The sequence below is a fragment of the Phyllostomus discolor genome, chromosome 2 (assembly GCF_004126475.2).
Source record: "Phyllostomus discolor isolate MPI-MPIP mPhyDis1 chromosome 2, mPhyDis1.pri.v3, whole genome shotgun sequence".
NCBI classification, from domain to species: domain Eukaryota; kingdom Metazoa; phylum Chordata; class Mammalia; order Chiroptera; family Phyllostomidae; genus Phyllostomus; species Phyllostomus discolor.
Genome location: NC_040904.2, coordinates 115,481,885 through 115,503,618, shown reverse-complemented (window position 1 = coordinate 115,503,618; position 21,734 = coordinate 115,481,885). Strand labels below are relative to the sequence as shown.

Genomic DNA, 21,734 nt, shown 5'->3' with positions numbered 1-21,734 from the left:
AAAGAGGACAGATTTAAAAAAATAAATCTCTGTAGTGAGGTCCACAAAGGACATTTTTATTCCCAGACATCAGGGCCATGTTCATTCCCAGTCCCTACAAGGAGAGGGTGGCCTGACAGAGTGGGCATGCCCATGAAGAGGGTGTCAACATGCACAGGGAATGAAAAGAAATACGTCTCACCAGGCAATGACTGACTTCATTGACTTGTTAATTCTTCAGGCGAGACATATATAAAATTACCTTTTCCTCACAATGTGCCACTTAGGAAAAAAACCAAATGGAAATCTTGAAAAAGCTTGTGGGATCATCTTTCCTCTTCCTACCACCTCGCAAAGAAGCCAGCCATGGTTATAGAGTTTGTTTTATTGCTTTTTAATTGTTGCACTTTTATAAAGAAGCTCTGCTATACAATTAGGGGCCTGATTCTCCTCACAGCTTCCCCCAAACCTGATATTTAGGCCTCTGCATGGCTCTCCCGCAACCTTCGGGCAGGGTTACCTGAGCAGTGTAAAGCCCTAAGGCTTCTACTTCTACTTTGTCTTCCTTACAGACCAACTCCTTTCTCTCTTTGCTACTAAAAACATGTAAAACAGGGACCTATCATAGATTATAAGTAGGTTAGTGTCACAATAAGCTTAAAGAAGGCTAAGTATGAAGTATATTTCCTCTTCCTCTTTCAAGACAGGACTGAAAACATTCTGAGCTCAAAGGAACCCAAGAGAATGCCCAGTTCTCTCTTCTGCTCTGAAGATATCAAGATGGAGGGCAGGGCCTTTCTCATTCACCTTTGTCAGCCTTCAGTCTGGCACACAGTAGGTGTTGAATAAATACTTCCTGAATGAATTGAAACAATTCAAAATTGTGTCCCAGATACTCCCCAAATAGAACTGAATAGTCATTTTGAACCATTTTCTGGTGTGAGTGTGTTGGGGGGTGGGGGCGGGGAGAGCTTAGGAAAGGTGGAGGGAATATACATATACTTTATGTAGAGTAATTTAAAAATACTCAAGGGGAAAAAATTTCAAAAGCAATCCCACTGGCCTCAGCATTATCAAAACATAATTTTTTATCTAATGAAGCAATGACAAAAATTGATGGAAGACAAAATCTCTGGCCTGGGATTAACCCAGAATGATGACAGAAACCACTGGCTGGTGTCAGAAGCACAGGAGGCCTTTCCACTGATTGGAAAACTGCTCCATAAAGAGCCCGCACATCAGATTCTTTCCTTGAAGAAAAGGGTGGAGAAACAAAGAAAGATTCACCCCGGAGGAGGAAGGGTTACACACGCGATAAATGAGTTATGGCTGTAACAGAGACAGGAACGTTGTTTGGGTGACAGCATTGCTCCTAAATGGCTTCCCACTTGTAGAAAGCAGCTTCTGACAAGCCCCACTGTGTATACAGTGATACAAAAATGGCCATGTCTTGAAATGCACATCCCTACCTACCTTAAGGCTGAAGAGACTGGCTGTTTTCTCAGAACAATTATGGCTCAGGCTCTCCTGCCCAGGTTTTATTTATAGGAGAACAATCTTGGCCACAGGTCATTTGTGTAGAAGATAATTAATCGCCAGCTCTTTGCGCACAGGTAGGTTAATTAGTATGCACCTAATATAACATCAAGATTTTTCTTGGAAAATTTTTAAAAATTCCAAACAATTAAAGGCCTATTATACCTGATGATCTTTTACCCAGAGCAAGTACAAAGGCTGTTGGTGAAACAGGGAAGACTTTGTTTTAAACTGTTCTGAAAACACAAGGCATCACAGATCCCCTGAAGGCCTCATTTTCATTTTATTCCAGATCTGCAAAGCCGTAGAGGTTGTCTTTTTGAAATACCTTATTGCTAACATCTTTAAGTAGGTCAGAGATGGAACTTCAGAAGCCAGAATATTCTGATACCCTAATAAATTATTAGGGTCAGAACCTCGCTTGTTTACATTTCAGAAAAGCACATTATTTGGACTACATCAAACATCAGGATTGTTAAAAATTCAAATATTAAATAGCATCCTGAGTATCAGCCACACAGATAAGGGACAGATCAAATATATGTGCAAATGCCTCTGTATACAAAAAAGATGAGTCTTAAGTTTTAGACTATTAAGTACTTTTTTGTCTGCAGACAATTCCCTAATAAAATAATTAGGAAGTACTCTGAAACCCTGCTACTCCCCCAGTTAAACCACAGTTCACAGAATATCAAGATAAAGGCTGAACAAATGAAATAAATACTAAACATGGAGCAAGGCAGGAAATGCAGACTGAATGCCCTACCCTGTGCTTTGCCAGACTCAGAAGGGCCATCTCACTTGAAAATGTAATCAGACAGAACCTGCCATAATTTCACTGCAGCCTCTTCAGCTAAGGAGAGCTGATTCAGTCACTGACATTTTTATTTTCATAGCAGATGGAAGAAAAAAACTTCCTTGGTTCACAAGCATATGCATCCAGTTGAGATTTTATTTCTCTAACCTTATACAACATCTAGCCAACAGACAAAAAAACAAAGGTTATTTTCTGTTACTCACTATTACTCCAGGATTTCAGTAAATATTTGATGCTGATCTCAAAGAAGCCGGAGTCCTGCTGGCTGGCCATGTCCGCGGCATACAAAGAGGCAAGGAGGCTGGGGCTGGGCTGGGAGCTGCAGGAGGAGCAGGTACCGCTGGAGACCTGCCTGTCACAGGTTGGTGATGTCACCAGGGGGTCAGGGTGCAGAGGCAGGCTCTGAAGATTTACCTCCCAGAGGGCAGGGAGTCCTCTGTAAAGGACAGAGGAGCAGGAGAGAGATGCTCAGCACTCCTCCTTCTGCGGGTCCTGGACTTGCTTATTTGTCTCACTGGCTGGGCGCTGCTCTCCCTGCAGTCCTCGGCGGCTGCTGCTTTCATTTCTGAGCTGCCATAACCAGAAGCTCCTGCTGCGGGCTGCCCACGCACTCCGCTACAGCAGGTACGGTCCAAGAAAGTCCCCACCACACCCGGCGATCCTTTTCCCCAGGGAGGGAGGGTCCTGGGCACCGAAGGGGGTGGGGTGGGCTGAGAGCACCGCCCCTGCCCCTGCCTACAGCCTCAACCTGAGCCCCAACTCGCTGGGCCCTGACTCAGCTGCAGGAAGGATTTCCCTGCAGATCCTCAGTTCAAAAATGCTCCAGTGAGCAGCCCCGTGTGCCCGCGGGCTGCGGCTTCCCGTGTCTTTGCCTGACACACGCAGCTGCACTGTGCTGCAGTGAGAAGTCTGCATCCCTGATCTGGTTGCAGTGACGTTTCTTAAAAGCCCTATCTTTCAGCCTCCTTGCAGTAGGAAAGCTCAACGACAAGACATTTGCCTGGGGTTTTTCTGCCCCTTCTTTCTGGACACAGTGGAATTTGCACTTTGTGCATCAACCTCCCAGAAATGCTGTCATTTTCTGGGGCACACCAGCTCCAATGGGCAACTGCTCAGTGGGCTTATTTTGGAAATGTCAGGCTCCACAGTGGACCTGTTTCTTAAAGCTTTCATTTCTAAGAAACACAGAGCCCAGTACAACTTAGCTTATTTGTACTAAAAGGATAAGAAGGAAAAGCATTATGTTCCTTGCTGCACAATGGCTTTTTACTGCATGAAATCTTGATATCCGGTGTCCTGATTTCGGTTAGCTTTGTTTCTCACTATCATTTAGCTGGACCAGGGCACTAAATAAGAGAATTTTAATTATGACAGGCTACATCTGAGTAGGTAGGATTTGGGCAACCATCTCATAAACCATAAAATCCTTAATAAACCATACTAATAATTATTTAACATAAAAATTGTTGTATGCCCCACCCAAATCATCACACAAATAGGACATCCTGGACTAACAGCTCATCTGAAAAATGGAAGGGAAAGACAACAGTATAAGTTTTTTAAGAAGAAAAATGTAAAAAATTGACACTAAAGAGGACTTTTAAGACTATGTCCTAGAATGCCCTGAGACACTGTCTATATAATGAGCTTTCCAAACTCTTTACACAAAAGGCAAGAACACATGCCCTGGGATTTCCAACTCCGCTCACAGCACTTTATTCTCATGAACTCTCTCAACAGATGGGTTTCTTTTTCATTTACATGCATGTGAGAGTCGATGAAGTAATTTTGTTTTATTACCTGTAATTTGAATGTGTGGATCCAGATGAAATTGGACCCAAAGGTTTTACCTTGAAATAGTTTTTACATCTGAAAACAACTAATATCCATGCCTACCTCTCTGGTGCCTCCCCCACTGTGGAAGGATGACTAGGGAGCTGCAAGGTGCCTTGGAATTGATAAGCACAAAGACTCACAGGATATGTCCCGGTTCCACCTAGCACCAGCTCACACTAGTGTACGGGACCCAGGGCAAACCATTAACCTCTCTGAGCCTTGGCTTCCTCATTTGTAAAGTGGGAATAACAGTAGAACCAACCTCACTTAGTTTTGGGAAGATTAAACGGCACTACGAATGAACAGTGGTTAGCACAGTGTCTTGCATAAAGTAAACAATGAAATGGTAGCTATATTGATTTTTATAACAAACCCTTGGGCTTTAGAATAGAACTTTAAAATTTAGGTTAAATACATGTTGGTACATGTATGTGACTTAGGTGTTTGAGTTTTAAACTAATAGCAACTATTTAGAGACATTTAAAAGCAGTGGCAGTGAATAAACACGCTGATAATCGGCATCCAGAGTCTCTCTGATGACTTTATAAAAGAGATCTTAATTGGCTTCTCAAAGTTTTCAATCTTACTATAAATGGCAATTTGCTGAAAATATCCCTTTTACATATATTTCAAAAGGAAACAATCATGAAAATTTAAATGCTATTTAGAAAATAATGCTTTCAGTGGCATCTGGTTTTCCTGTGAAAAGTGAATCAGTAGCTAGCTAGGTACCCGGTTTCTGCCCATTACACCTGAAATCCTGTCCAGTCTGTGCTTTTCTCCTCATTCTGAGTACCTTCAAAGAGTATATATTGTGAACGAACAGAAAAGGCCTTTGTGTTGTTGAAAGGTCTACAAATCAAATAGAATGACACCTGCTGCCAGCTGGGAGGAAACCTTTATCCTTTGTCTCCTCTCTCTCTCTCTGAGGGAGGAGGGTTATAAAAAATGTGGTGAGATTAGGCACTTGGACAGAGATACTTAAAATACAATAATATCTGAATTTGTCCCTGGTTTGCTTTGTGACTTCTGTTGTCATTCAACATGATCCAAAATTATTTCAACTTTCATATCTTAAAAATCTTGGGAGAACATGCAATGGATCTTCAGGCAAGGAGTCAGGCAGAGATGTGGAGCTGACAGGAAGGTAGCAGAAATGTAGGAAAAGTGGGAGGCCAGGAAATGGTATCAGAGTGGAGAAAAGTCAGAAAGTGACCTGAGACAAGTGATAACAATGAATGACACTATCGACATCTACTGAACCTTAATATTGTGCTGAAAATACATATTTTATCATATTTAATCCTTACCCCAAACCTATGAAGTACTCTTAATAGCCCCATTTTACAGAGAAGAACATTGGGGCTTAAAGAAGCATAAATTAAGGTCATGTTATAGAGCTGCTAGAATTTAGGTGTAGCAAGTTTTAGAACCTGAGTTATTTATTCTATTTTTTTTTTAAATCACAAGGAAGAAGAAAAGCACGGTTACCAACATCCTTAGAGAAAGTTCAGGAAGAAGCTATGAACCCTCTGCATCACTAATAGGCCCCATTGTCTCTCTAGGACTACAGGTGCCCCTTGAAACAACACAGGGTTGGGGCAGATGATTATTACCCTGTCCCTCCCTCCCCCACACTCGGTAGACAAAAACTCACACACAACTTTTGACTCCCCCAAAACTTAACCACTCATAGCTTTCCATTGATTGGCAGCCTTACTGATAACATAAACAGTTGATTAGCCCTGGCAGTTGTGGCTCACTTTGTTGGAGCATCACCTATAAACCAGAAGGTCATGGGTTCGATTCCTGCAGGGCACATGCTCAGGTTATGGGTTGCGGCACAAATGACAGGCAGTGTTTCTCTCTCATGTCAATGTTTCTTTCTGTCTCATTCTCCCTCCCTTCCCCTCTCTCTAAAATCAATAAGCATGTCTTCAGATGAGGATTAAAAAAAAGTTAATTAACTTATATTTTGTATGTAGTATGTGTTACATACTGTATTCTTACAATAAAGTAAGCTAAAGAGAAGAAAATGTTATTAAAAATCATAAGGTTAATCTGCAAATGTTTTCAAATTGCTGCAAATCTCCAAATTTTTTTCCCAATATATCTATTGAAAAAAATCTGCTTATAAGTGGACCCACACAGTTCAAACCTATGTTGTTCAAGGGTCAGCTGTACTTACTGCTTCCTGCCCTGGGGGAGCTCTAGCCTGGGCAGGAATTGTGCTCTGGGGGCTATACTCTCAACCCAAAGGAAACTAGAGAAGAATGCTATTCTTTTTCCTATTAATTTGATTTGTAGCACAGGTTGTTACCTGTATAAGGATGCCTGACTTGGGACGGGGATAGAGTGAGTGAAGGTGGAAATGCAGTCTGAACATTAACTCTTCAAGTTGCAAAGGGGTAGTCATGGGCTGTGTCCACCTTGGTGTGGGCTGCATCTGTCTAGTATTCCATCCACAGGAAGGGAACACTATTTTGTGGTCAGAAAGGCAGTGGCCAACTGGTCACCTCAGTGTCAGCCTGCCCAATGGCAATGAGGTAAGAGTGGTACAAGGTACGTGGACCGTAGGTAGTTCTCAGTCTGCCATTTCCCTGTGTCCTGCCTTGATTCCAATAACAACATGCTGTCAACTCTCCCTCCAGAAGAGCTGCGTCTCACTCAGTCGTGTCTCCCCCACAGCTCCTGGAACACATTAAGGCCTCCTGCAGAAGACTTAGTGAGTCAGTGAGTGAGCAGGCTTATTGTGCATGCCTAGTGCTGCCTGCAAAAAAAAAAAATGTGCAACTGAAATGCAGTTGGTTTGTGTTTTCATTCATATTTAATTTTCCTTTTCCTAACATTTGTGACAGTTTTTTTTTTGAGACTAAAATGTGTGGTGTTCAAAAAAAAGAGTAAGAACAAAACTTGACACATACTCTGGATGCTTGTCAGTCCCAAGAACTATCACCTAATGATTTTAAAGCATCTGATCGAATGGAATAGATTAGGATTAGAACCCACTTCTTTCCTTGGGAATGGCTGCACATACACACACAATTAAGGTCACAGTGGCATTCATACTCAGGCACAGACTGTATTTGACAGAAAAGAAATGTGTTACCAGCAACCTGAATAAACAAAGGAAAATCACTTAATGTAAAAAAATTGCTCTATCAATTTCTGATCAGTAGTTTCAAAGTCCAGAAAAGCATCAAATATACTATATCCTACTATTATAGTACATTGTGCTGAGTCAGTGTAAGCATCGCCGGGCTGAGTTAGGAAGATGGCACCTGAGACATCAGTGACAATTACAAAGACAAGTTTTGTTTTTATTTATGTGGCAGAAAAAGAGGCCTTTCAGAGATAACCTAAATAGTCAAGTTTTGAGAAAGTTACAAACTTCCCTTTTGATCTATTTTCAATACTTGTTTTGGGCTGATCTATCCATGCTGAGAAATATTAGTGAAAAAACAGGAAGTGATTGCATACAACATTTATTTCATAAACATAAAATGCAATCACTTTCCCTTAAAAAAATTCAACCCACGTAGACAAAAATAAATCCTGTGAGTTTTGAAAACATTTACTCCATGACTACCCAGTACAATAAATTAAAATACAGCCAAACCTTGATTCTCAAATGCTTTCCATTTCAAACAACTCAGTTCTTGACCAAGTTGTTCACAGAAAAAAGGTCTTGATTGTTGAACAAAACTTCAGTTCTCAGCCCGAGAATCCTTTCATGCTGTATCATCAGTCACATATCTCTCAGGTGACAAACAGAGGAGATCCAGTTATGAACAAACTGCTTCCCAAACAGTCTTCTGGAACAAACTGAGTTCAAGAACTGAGGTTCTACTGTACATTAAGTTTTTTTTAATGTAACTGAACTTCATTAAAGTACAGCTTGTTGTTGCAAAGATCCAGACACAGACAAGGAAAACTGTGTCTCCTAAAATTGTTTCCAGCCAAAGATGGCAGCAGAACCCACTGTTCTTCCCCACTTACATTCCCTGCAAAGAAGCTTTGCATGGAATTGCAACCAAGACAAAGGAGGTGGATGTTAGTCTAGAGCAGTGATTTTCAACTTTTGTCATCTTACACCACAAATAAACTAATTACTAAAAATTCTGTGGCCCACCAAAAAATATACTTTTTGCTGATATGACAAAAATCAGTATAATTTTGATTTATTCATACCTAATGGCTCTTGTTGTATTGGCCGTTGTCACTTTTTTTAATTGACAATCTAAGGGAAAAGAGGTCAATGCCCTGACTAAATAGTCAGGTACTACATGTTTTAAAAATTCTTGTGACACACTGGTTGAAAATTGCTGATCTAGAGCAATAGGGATAGGGAGAGACTACAGGTGACACTGAGAAGTAGCAGCAGAGTGAGAGGACAAGCTGAAGTCCATCCCCTTCACAGTTCCACAGGGAAGGACCCCTTCATAAGCCCACTGTCACCTAAGGCATTTTGTAAGTTTCAAGTTGGGTATGAAAATTACCGTTTATGAGAACCTGATGTGGAGACACGGTGCTAGACCAGATATCAGAGGACCTGTGAGGACAATGCTGAACAAAGAAATACATTTCTGGGCACCTGTGGGGCACGTCTCTAAAAGTGGCACTGGGACATCATTAAGATGGATGAACTGGGCCTAGGGCGTCAGTGAACTCAGGTCTGCACCCAGCATCTTCATAGCTGCTGGGATGAGAATTGAGCCTCTTCTTCCACATTGCTCCAGACAACTGAACAGCAACTTCAAGAGCAAATCTTCAAAGGATGTTAATTAGAAGAGGCATGATATAGTACATGAGAATTTGGTATGATATGAAATTCTATGTGGGCCTTTCAATTACTCTGCAGAAGGAGCTGTGGCATGGGCTGAGTTGTTGAACATCTCATGGTTTCAGTGTGCCAGTCTGTGCACTAGTCTTACCACACAGATGTGTCACTCACAGATTCAGTGAGCTCGTCACAGGCAGATGGCAATGGTTAAGCGGCAGATCTGCAGCTAGCAATGAGCTCAGAACACCCAACACCAAATGCCCCTTTAATTCCACAGTCAGGTGAGTGAAAAGGGTGAGAGGGACCTGCTTGCCACAGTGGGCTCCCACCTCCAGGCACCCCTGATGACTATCAGGGTAACAATGAAGTTTTGAACAGGTAAAGAAAACCTAACTATGTGCACGTACAGAAAAGTATTCTGTAATATTTTAGTGCTCCTAACTTTTGGTCTGGTCCTCAGGGCAAAGCTGAGAAAAGATTCTGATTGGCTTCATATCAGCTCAAAATTTACCTAATTTACTCCTCTCATTAACTTCTCAAGGTGGGGACTGCATACTAATTGGATATACCAGGAGGTGGTATGGTTCACATATTTTGCACATATAAATATAAAGATTTGACCTCAACTTCTGCAGAGTAAATGCAAGGCCCCCATAGAATTTAATATTGCATGTATTTGTAGACATGTATGTAAAGAGAAAAAGTGGGAAGGTTTCCTCCACTGACATTTATTGTGAGAGTACATAAGAGGATGAAAACTTTACTACCCTATTTTCAAAAACCACCAGCAGCTTGAGAAATTATTTGCACTGAGACACCAAGAGGACCAATGTAACTAGTTATAATAGTGGCCAATGATCAATGCATCACTATAAAACATCGAGTCACCTAAAGAAGCAAAAAACAGCATTTCATTTACACATTATTATTTGCCAAAAATGCACAGATAGGTAATACTTAATGGAATAAAAAACAGTTATATTTATATTAATCATCACCCTTCCCCAAACACTATTTGCCAACAAAGAAGATCTAAAAATCACTCATTCTTCCCCATATGAATGATAATCTAACAAAAGAGGAACATTCTCATAGTTGCATTAAAATTATTAGATTGTAAGTATTTCCATTATTTAGTGACAAATGTTAACTACCTCTTAGGACTAGAGTTAATTTTCCCACTAATATTCCCAATTTCATGCACAAAAATAAATATTAGACTTTTAATCACAAGAGAAACATCAGTGTTTCCTCAAAGGCACTATTTACTGTATATAGTTATTGAAATTTATCATTTTAAAGTCAATAAAATTGGGAGAAATTAAATATATTGAGTGTTTTTGTTTCTATGCTTGCTACTTAAATTTTATACATACTAGTATTTTCTCCCTTCTTCTTGGCGTGATCACATGTTTATAGTTATCTACCAAGAAAGGCTTAAGGACTTGGAATCAGGAAACTATTCTGCTCTTTTTATTTTGGACTCTGATACTCTGACCTTGGACAAGGTACTTCTCTACTAAATGAAGAACTCTGTCATTTACAGTAGGCCATGTTCTTGGGGGGAACCATGGCCTGGTGAAAGCAGAACTGTGGGCAATAAATTATGTTATGTAAATCTTTGGCATACATTATTGCAATGTTCTGGCAACAGATTCACCTTCTCAATTATGTTTTGATAATGCCGGTATCAAAAGCATCCAATATGAAGCACACTCTGTCTGACTAGTAGGAGAAGATGTTACAGGGCCAAAAAATGACTGAAATTTAAAAAGAGATAAATCAATATGAAAATAGTTGAGCTGTCTGCTGTGAAATTAGTGATGCAATATCAGAATGCTTTGCTCAGCCCATAGGAAAACTAATAGAAACTGGACAAGTAAATCCTGTAAACCAGGATGAACCACAGCTGAAGCCAGATTATCACCGCTGGGATTGAGAAGAGGTGAACTAAGAAATAAAGATACATAGAACATCTCTTCATTTGGAACTGATGCTTTAAAAAAAAGTGTCTACTTCACTGAGCATCACTGATTAGACCTTTGAAGTCTTCAAAATGACCATGTGTTCATTGTGCTGTGTGCTTCAGCCCCTCTGACTTCTGCCTTTAGAAGCCTGTGGCCTGAGTCCCACGACAGGGAAGGAGACACCACACGTGCATCACGTCCTCCACCCACAGGCCCAGTTCACACACAGTCAAACACGTAACTGTGAAGGGGCAAGTATATTTTGGAGGATAGAGGAAGTCTTGCAAGGCATGTTTTTAGAAAGGGTGGGGAACTCACCACCCTACTTTGACCAGACAGGCAGCGCTTTGTGTAGGAGGGTGGGGCTGCTAGAAGCTGTCTGAATGGTGGCAGGGAGCTTAGCTGGCTGGTGGTCAGAGCAATTCCAAAGGCATGGCTTGGCTTAGGAGCCAGAGTCAGAATAATGATTTCTGCAGACAGCCAGGGTGGGTGAGGTTACTCTGAGAAGCCCAGGGAAATGGAGATGCAAGGCATACTCTGACCCTGCAGTGTTAGCTGTGGAGAAATGCAAGCTCACGGTCAGCCCCTACTCTACCAGGCACTGGCCAGTGTCCACTTGTGTGTTTGAGCAATTTCCTTCTCATTTATAAAGTGTACGTGATACTATACTCTCTGCTGTCTACAGAAAATTGTTTCATCATCTCAAAGGAGAGTCTGTAGATGAAGCGTTCTTGTTCCCAGGGTGCTAGAGTTAGGATGCTCAGGGCTCCAACACAGTAAGGAACAGACAAACAAAAGGGCTGAAGCCCTCATCAGCCCTTTACTCTTAAAGAGACACCCTGCCACTTCCCTACCCACAGTACATAGCCCGCTGGACTTTGAGTTTTTGATTTAGGGACATACCAGGTTGTCCTGCTTTTTTCAGTGGCCATTTCCAAACTCCAGGAATGTGCTGGTAGCTTGCTTGGGTCTTATCCAAATGCCACCTCAACCTCTCTGAATAAATACAGGATGGGAGGCAACTGCAGTCTGCCCACTGCTCCACCCCACTTCAAGGCTGAGTTTCCCTCTTTTTGCTTTCCAAGGGAACTTTCCCTTTTTTATCCTTTAATTTTTTTAAAATTTCACTCCATCTATGAATTCTTATATCCTTATATTTGTATATCACTTTACATATAATTTAAATTTTTTTGTTCATTAGAAGGGTAACAGAAGAGTAAGGAAAAGAAAGAGGGATGGAGGGCATTTCTGACTGTAAGAACTGTCCTGGGAAGAAGGCTCCCAGGCTCTAAATTAAATAGCCACACTCTCTTCTTTGGGCTCATCTCCACTCCTGCGTATAAGGAAATCGAACTTTATGGGGGTCCAAGAGCTAGGACATGGTAAAATAATGACAATAACAGTAATGAGAATAATTGATTGTCATGTGATAGAGGGACGATTGGAACTTGGCTCTGATGCTAGGCCAGTGACATCCAACAAAAATGTCGTGTGAGACACATATGCAATTTAAAAAATTTTAGTACTGACATTATAATAATTAAAAATAAACAGGTGAAATTAAACTGAACATATTTTATTTAACCCAATGTACCCCAAGTAGTATCACTTCAACATGTGATAAGTATAAAATTATCAGTGGGGCACTTAATAATTTTTTTTTTCACTATTCGAGACCTGGTGTGTATTTCACAGCACATCTCATTGTGGACTGGCCACATTCCATGTGCTCAGGAGTGGTCAGTGGCTGGTGACTCTCATATTGGACAGTGCAGCTCTCAGACATTCTGAACTGTTTTTGTGTCATGAACTCCTCTGGCATCAAAACCCATGGGCTTCTACTCAGAATGTGTTTACACAAAAGAAGACAAAATATGTGGGATTCCAAAGGAAACCAGTTACTTTGAAATACAATTATTAAATTATTCTAAAATCTAGCAAAGTGTGGTATTGTATGTATGCATTTCTTTGATTACACATTAAGTAGCATAATCCAGGACATGCCTAATGCATATAATAATTTTAAAATAATGAACATAAACAATATTTAAATCTACCTAAAGCAACTCTAACATGATGAAAATATCTGTGATTTTAACTGATAGCCAAGTCACAGGTACTCCTAATGCTATGTCTGTTGCCTATATTCGCAACTGAAGAAACTGCTAAATTTTGGTTGGAGGTTAATAAAAAGTAAAACGTAAATTTTCCCCATCTCAGCCTATGTACGCCCTCAGTCCTACCCAGGGGCCTGCTTCAGAGCATGGGCTCTAACCACTCACCTCTACTGCTCTCAAATGCCACTCCTTCTAGGTGAGCTCACTTTCAGGTAATTCTTGACAATGGTCATGCTTGCTGCATATTTGAGAAGCTTCTCATGCTTTTCTCCCAGTTCTCTTAGTTCCACTTCCTCCTCTCTTCTCTTTTGTCACTGTCACTTGCTTTTTTTTGTCATCACCCCTCTAGTCTTACTATCCTGCTGATAAAATACTCATAACACGGAAAGAACAGAGCCATTCAATAAAAGAAAATAAATGTATCGCAGCACTTCTCCTAGAAATGGTAGGTATAACACTCACCAAAAAATACAAAGCACCAGCTAATTACAGTCCTCACAGTGTTCAAGTACATGCAATGTAACTCACATTTGTATGTGAGCTAAGTTGCCTGTGTCTGAGAATATGACATATAGAAGTCATCTTCACAAGTTAAATAAGTTACCCCCAAACTTACATGTATTGATAAATTGTTAAATAATATCCTAAATTCTTTGATTATCTAAATGGAAAGGAGATATATTATTATATACATGTAGAATAGTACTGTGACCTTTATAACTTTTTAATTTTAAAAACATTTTGTTAAAAATCATATTTTAGAAGAATGTTTAATCTGAAAAAATGTTCACTATAATTTTTTTTAAAAAGTAGGATATAAGAGAGTATAAAGTTTGATTCTAATGTTGAAAATACATTTTTCTTTTTTTGACCTTTTTTATTTTTTCCAAATAAATTTTTAATTGTATTTTTTTCATTGCCATTGTGGAACTAATTTGGTGGGTTAAAACTAGCATAATTTTAAAAATAAAATAGGACAGGAAGGAGCACATCAGAGTGCATTGTATGGTAGTAAAAGTGAGCACAATTTCATGACATTTCTGCTTTACATACTTAAATATGTATGATATATATGTTATATGTATACATATACATGTGAACACTTCCTGGTAAAATATGTATATATTTATTGTGAGACATGGTCAAAAATGTTTAGAAAAAAGTTTGAAAATCTTATACTGTACTGTAGGAATGCAAAGAGGGTCAGCTGCTGTGGAAAAGTTTGGTGGGTCCTCAAAAAGTTAAACAGAGAATTGCCATATGATCCCACAATTCCATCCTTGGTGTGTACCCCAAAGAATTGAAAACAAGGACTCAAAGAACTACATATACACCCATGTTCACAACAGCTCTAGTCACAATAGCTGGAAGGTGGAAACATCCCAAATATCCACCACTAGATGATTAGATGCACAGATTGTGGTCTACTCATGCAATGGAATGTCATTCAGCCATAAGAAAGGAATGAAGTACTGACATAAGCTATGTGGTTAGGCCTTGAAAACATTATGCTAAGTGGAAGAGGCCAGATACAAAAAGTCATATATTATATGATCCCATTTATAAGCAATAGCCAAACTAGGTAAATCCATAAAGAGAATTCAGATTGGCTCTCCTCAGGGGGTCCAGGAGGGGGAATGGGGAGAATCTGCTTAATGGTTAAAGGGTTTTACTCTAGAATAATGGAAATGTTTGGGACTAGATAGAGAGGTAGGTGCGCAACACTGTGACGTACTGAATGCCACTGAAGCGTCACTTTAAAATGGTTAACTTTTTGTTTTGTGCATTTCACTTCAAGAAATTATTTAAAGAAAAATAAGTTTTAACACCTTCCCTCTAGAAGAGTCTTCACTGCACTGCCCTGCCAAGTGCAATGTGCCCATTTGCGGTGCTGTCACATTGCCACCTACTGGTGAAGACACCTTTGGTTCCAGCTCAGGAATGAGGACATCTGCCTGCCTACCTACCTGCCTGCCTGCCTGCCTGCCTGCCAGAAGGGTCGGTCACCCTCACATCAGAAGTAGTTCAGTGCTAAAGTCAAGCCCATGCATGCCCTTAACTGGGGTGCCCACTGTATGAGTGTCCTGGTGTTCCACAGTGATGACCTTCAACACCTCTGAGATAGGTAGGAAGAAGGATATTCCCAGTAGGAAGAAGGATGTTCCCAGTCCTGGCACTGAAATAAATATGTCTCAAGAAGTCACCGAGTCTCTCTGGGATTTATCTGCCTATAAACTGGCACCAACACCTCCTACAGCAGGGTTACTGTAAGGGTTAATATAAAATAGCATAAGGAATGCACTGAATATAGGCAGATGCTCCCAAATGTTAGTTCCAAGGACTCCCCTGCTTCAGAATGTCATTGGAAGAGAGAAAAGACTGTGAGTGCATGGAGCAAAGTGACAGGGATCTGGAGTGCACAGCACCGGACACAGTGCAGAAACTAAACATTGTATTGAGCCAAATGGCCAAGCAGCAGGGCCTGGTGAGAGCCCGTGTCTGAGAGGAATGGACTGGAGGAGGAAAGGAAAGACTGAGCAGACAACTTACTTCGGCCATAAAGGTTCCCAACTGAGACGGGGAGGAAGCACACATGCCCAAAAAGTACATAAGGCAAAATATTTGTATATTTTTGAAAATGGGTTTGTATGAAGGAGTCCAACTTCATAATACATTATGTAAAAATAACATGGAAGGCAGAATGAATTGTGATAGGCAGTTACACTAAACAACCAGAAAAAAAAAAACAGGCACACAACCACATGCTTTTCAAATTGTGAGGCCAAAGGTGCAAGCAACTCAGAAGGTAGAAGCAAGAACTGGGAGGAGAGAGTCATAAAATTAACTAGAAATAAAATAGGGAGGAAAAATGATCAGAGTAAAATGCACTACTTCCATGGCAGAATGTTTGGGATTTGTAGGGAATTATATAAAGTGGTGCGATTCAGCATGGGAAAACTCCAGAAAACAAAATAAAAACTCTCTCTTCATATACTTCTAGGAATGCTCACAGGATCAGTGGGGAGGGTGGTGAGTAGAAAAAACCCTGCAAGCAAGTATGGGGAGCCAGGCTTCCCTAGCCATCTCAGGGCAAGTGTGTGCCCCACGCTCTGTCACAGTCACTTCATGCCTCTCCTCTCCAGAGCCTCCACACTCCCCACCCATCAGGGGTGGCTTTGCCCCTAGATGTAAAATGCTTCCATTTTCCTGCCCCCAAATCCCAAGCTCCACCTTCCCACCCTCTCTGGTTAGGATGGAGGGAATATCACTTCTGGCCCTGTCTTGGCTTCCAGGCCTGGCACCACGTGGCCTTGGTCTCTTATATCTGAACCATTTTCTTTCTATGAGATCTTTCCAGTCTTTGTGAAAACATATCTTGCATCTGAAGAGCAAACATTAAACAAAACAAAAAGCTTCCTTTTATCCCACATTTCCCTCCGATTTCCACCTTATCTTCCTGAACGTCTCAATCATAGTTTAATGTCTCAAACAGCTTGCCTTTACATGCTGTCTTTACTCCCTCATCTGTTCAGTCCACATCCATCTCTTGGCCACACTCCTGCTAAGGTGACCAATAGCCCGCTGTGAGCCAACAGGCCCCTTAATCTTCAACTTAAATTTAAGTCATTTGGTGCAGGTGAATCCATGATCTGCTACTTGCCTGATATTCCAGGTTTGCCTGCTTGGCCTCACCTACCTCTCTAGTCTCCCCTGGCCTTCTTTCCTCCCCAATTCTCTGGCTACCTTGCCTTCTTCCATCTCAGGGTGAGCAATGCTGTCACCTAGCTTACAGGAAGTAATTCAACCCTGTTTTTTGTTGTTGTTAAAATCCCCTGCTACCCAGGGGGGTGCTCCTGCAGTGATTAAACACAGGTGTGGGGGACCTGAAAGGAGAATCAGAGTTCTTTTTTCAAGTTTCATCTCTCTTCCCTTACATTGGCTAAATCCTTTTGTCTTTCCATCAGTCTGAACATTATTTCCTAGGAGAAGCCTTGCCTGGACATCCTGGTCTACGTCCAGGCCCACTGTTAAAATTTCTTATTCCTCCCCGCCCCCCCACTTTTTTTTCATAATCTACTGTTTACTTACATTAACTTTCCACTTTCTTTACTCGCCCTATCATGACTTGAACTTACGCATTTATGTACTTATTGTGTGATTTTTCCAATCTGCTTCTCCTCCTCTTCAGACTACCATTCACACTAACGCAGATTCCATAGTTGTCGTCTCCACTGGTTTACCTCCTTTTGCCCCAGGACCCGAGGGTGTCAGAATAAGCATAGCACATAGTAGGTGCTTACTCAGTAATTACTGAAAGAAAATGATGAGGGAAGCAACATTCTGCCTGAGGCCAGGGAATCAGAGTATACACCGTGACTTTACTCTGGCCACTTCAGGCCTTCATTTTCTCCACCCAGACCTGCTCACAAGCTTTTGGCTCTCTGATACCTGTTTGAACAAACTCCCATTTGGGCTGAGAGAAGTGTGAGGGAAAATAAGCTGGCAGAAAACAGCCTGGTTTCACAGTGCTTGCTTCCTTATTTCCCAGACACGATCTCAACCAGGTCAGCTATAGATAGGCTCTTTGCTAGAGAGTACAGTAGACCTAAGACTTCAGAAGTTGGTGTGTGGGATGTACAGAAGGGGAGGCCAGGGGAAGGGTGGTCTGAAGACCCAAAAGGCCAGTGGACCTGGGGCAGGGACAGGTATCATAAGTCACTGAGCCAAACCCTTTATTATACAGGTGAAAAGCTGAAGCCCAAGGTCTCCACTGGAGGGAAAACTGGGTAGACAGAAGTCCCAGTGGGTGTCTAACCAGACTGACTTTTAATGTAAAATTTTGGCCCCTATTCTTAATAACATTGCTGGGAAGAGCCGTTGGATTTGAAGGATGATAGAGCTGACAGAGAAGTCCTTGCTGTACTTGGTCTGTTAGGCTGGGAGAAGTCAACTTTACAGAATCAGCAACGCCTAAATGGAGCAATGCAACACAACCCTCTGTCTTATAACAAATCATCAACTTTTATTAAAAAGAAAAACATGCCCTGCCTCAGTGTTTCAGTTGGTTGGAGCATTGGACTATACACCAAAAGACTGTGGGTTCTATTCCTAGTTAGGGCAAATACCTAGGCTGAGGGGTTGGTCCCTGGTTGGAGCACATAGAGGAAGCCACCAACTGATGTTTCTCGCTCACAATGAATGTGTTTCTCTCTCCCGTCCTCTTTTCTCTAAAAGTAATGAAACAACTTCCTTGGGGAGGGAATGAAGGAAGGAGGGAAGGAAGGGAAGGAAGGAAGGAAGGAAAGGGAGGGAGTTTGCTTTAGTGCGGGAGGGCTGGAGGAAATTCAAGGAAGAGAAAGAAAGAAAGAAATAAAGAAATAACGAAAGCAATCCAGCAATCAATAAGGAAAGAAAGAACGAAAGAAATAAGAAAGAAAGAAAGACTGCAACTTTCCACCATTCCTAATCTCTCTCACTCTTCAATTTATTCCATTCCTATGGCCTTGGTAATGAATGGTGGCCCTTGACCCACCAAACACCTAAATTATCCCCATGGAAACTTCTTGTCCCTACTTTGCTTGGCTTCTTTGTGGCATGTGGCCCTGTTAGGCAAGTCTTTTTTTGACACTTTGACTTTACCTGGGTTTCTGTGGCATCAGCCTCCTCTGTTTTTCTCTAGAAGACCCATTTGGTCTTATTGTCCTCAGGGCTCATCTCTTCTGTCCTCCCTTAAATCATAGAAATAACTCAGAATTTGACATTAAGCCCCTTTCCTTCTCATATACAACACTGCCTAGGATATTTCATGTACACCCTTAGCTTTAACTATTGTGTGATACTTCCTGAATTATTTGTTACCCTCAGATCTTACTGCTGAGGTCCACATTCATAGGTACCGCTTCACATTTATTGTCCACCTCCACCTGAAATTCAACACCATCACTTCCCATCCCTCCTTTCCAAATTCCCAAACTCTCTCTCTCTCTCTCAAACATATCTTGCATCTGTCTTATCATCTCATTCCATCACCACTGTCTAAACTCAGAGACTTGTAATTCGTTGCCTGGCTCAATGTAACAGCCTCCTTGCTGGTCTCATGGCCCCCTCTGCTGCTGCCAGATTGTTCAATGGTTTCTGTTGCTTAGGGATAAACTCAACCTTTGGTTACTACACTACACCCTTTCCTACTTCTCCAACATCATGCAGCCCTGTGCTTCAACCACAGGGAACAGTTTGAATGTTCCCACAACCTTGCACTGCCAGTAGTGTTATGCTCTGCCAGGTACATGCTGCTCTTCCTTCCTGTTCCCTACCTCTCACCTCACCCATTCCTCTGAGAAGAACTGACTTCCCCAGGCCAAGCAAGATACTCTCATTTGAGCTCCCAGCAAAAAGTGTTCATTTGAGCACTTTTTTACATGGCCTTGTAATTATTCGTTAACACGCCTGCCTCCCCATGAAACTGGTGAGCTCCCTGAAGGAAGTCAAGGCCGCAGCCTCATCTGTGAATTCCCAGCACCTAGCATGGTGCCTGGACATCATGGGGTCTAACAAATTCCAGCTGGAGTTTATGTTGGTGGTGAGCCCATGGAATTCCCTTTTGTACATTAAATACATCAAATATAGTCCTTTGCTGTGCATCTGTGAAGTGATTTTCTGTGGAAATCAAGAAACATTAGGGAGAAGAACAATTAATTGTTTCATACAAATCAAAGGCTAAACATCATATGATAGTATGGAATAGTCTATTTTTATGCAAGTGGACAATCAGAGATGTATAAATTCTAAGTATTAGTTTTGAAGGTTTGCCATTCCTACAACCCTTAGAAACAAGGAGGCAGTTAATAAGATGAGACCCATGAAATCTTATAACGGTCTGCAAATATTCATCAATGAATGACCAAACTAATTTTACTGGGCAGAATTACTGACCTGATCAATCACAGAAAACAGCTCCAAGCAAGAAAGACCACCATGCCTCAACACGCTTCTTTCCAAGAAGGAGCAAATCACCTTCACATCACAAGAAGGTCTACCATGTCCTTGATTTCACATATGGAGGAACGAAGCATTTAAACAAAAATAGTCAAAGAATGAGCTCTTGTTTTTGCAAAAATTTCCTTTCAGGGCCAATGGAAGTTATGTTGTTGGTACTTCAGAGTGTAGCTAAGAGGCGTTATGGTTTTATTCATTTGTTCTTCCTTTACCTCAGTGGCTGGGTGGCCCTGTAGGATGACCAGGCACAGCATCACTAGCAGCACTCTGCTCCTGACATAGGTAACCTCTTATATCCAGACTCATGGAAACACTGAGAAAGCATAAAAAGCATTTGCTTTGTAAAAAATGAAAAAGTTGGGAAAAATTTGCAACATTTCTCAGGAAACAGAGTGCCCACAAATAGGCTACTAGGAGGTCACCCTCCTCCCAGGCTTTGCTTATTAAATTGTCTGCCACCCAGGGGAGCGCTCCTGAAGTGGTTAAACACAGGTGTGGGGCACCTGTAAGGAATCAGAATCCTCATTCAAATTTTAGATGACTCTCACCCTCACCCAACTCCCCTGCTTTACTCGGAGGAAGAAAATAACAGTACCTGCAGGGTTGCTTGCTAAGCACTGATTGCAAAATAGACCTGCAAATAGACAGGAGCTCTTCTGATCAGGGAGATGACTAACCCTCACAACTCTCACACTGAAGCATAACACATGTATGTCTCAACTGCTCTTCCAGCTTAATTAAACATGATACACACACACACACACACACACACACACATGCACCCTGGGGTTACTTCCTCAGCCAACTAGGGACACAGACTTAGAACAAAAATACTTGTGGACTTTTAGTTAACAACAAAAAACAATTGCAGTAACAAAACAGGGCAGGTCTGCCTGAACTGCCTCTGCCCAAATGTCCCCATGTTTTGCTCCTCTCTTTCTTCAGGTCTCACTCGTCAGCAAGTCTGCCCTGACCGTCATATGTAAGGTAAGGTTCATCCCATGTTCACTGTACCCCTTTACTTGCTTCATTTTATTGAAGCACACCTTTCTTTCTGAATAGTAACATACTTACTCATTTGTAGTCAGCCTTCCACTCCCATGAGAATATAAGATCTGTGGGGGCAGGGATTATTTCTGTTTTATTCTTTGCTATAATTTTATTACCCAGAACAACACAGGCATGAGAGGGTGTTCAACGAATACTAAATAAAGGACTAAATGAAACTGACTTTTGTTGCAATTTAAATTATTCTATGTCTATCATGTAATATGATGTGCCAAATTAGCAAGCAAACTAATGTCATATAAATGTACACTAACAAATCTGTACCTCTCTGCTCACAAGCCTTGACAAGCTATGGCCTATGCTAAATTAAAGGTCAGGTATGACTGTCTCCAAAAATTATTTCATTTTTCTGGTGGTCTCTGTGTTCTCCTTGCACATGAGGGCAACATCACTTTGGGGCTCTTAGCCCTCTGATGGTCTAAGTTAATGTGCCTGTAGGATGATTTGCTTAATCCCTAGTTCTCTGAATTTCCTTCAGTACCCCAACCAGAAAGAGTTGACAGTTCCATGGGCTGGCAGCCAAGGGATCTGGGGTACCTTTTATCCAAATGTTGAGTGTGATGGACAAACACAGGGACTGTTTGTGGGGGAGGTCCAGGTAGAACCAGGGCAGCAAGTGTAGAACTGATTATTAA

General features: G+C 41.3%; 1 protein-coding gene across 8 annotated transcripts in view; it reads right to left on the bottom strand.

Moving 5' to 3' along the window:
- FRY (FRY microtubule binding protein) overlaps positions 1-21,734 on the bottom strand; it is a 406,572-nt gene that overhangs the window by 312,453 nt on the left and 72,385 nt on the right. Inside the window, exon 1 of one of the 8 annotated variants that reach the window (XM_028532799.2) lies at positions 2,536-2,605. The exons of the other annotated variants lie outside the window; for them this stretch is intronic. Coding sequence (XP_028388600.1) covers positions 2,536-2,605 — 70 coding nt within the window. Of the gene's footprint in view, positions 1-2,535; positions 2,606-21,734 lie in introns of those variants that run through there. 8 annotated transcript variants of the gene reach the window in all.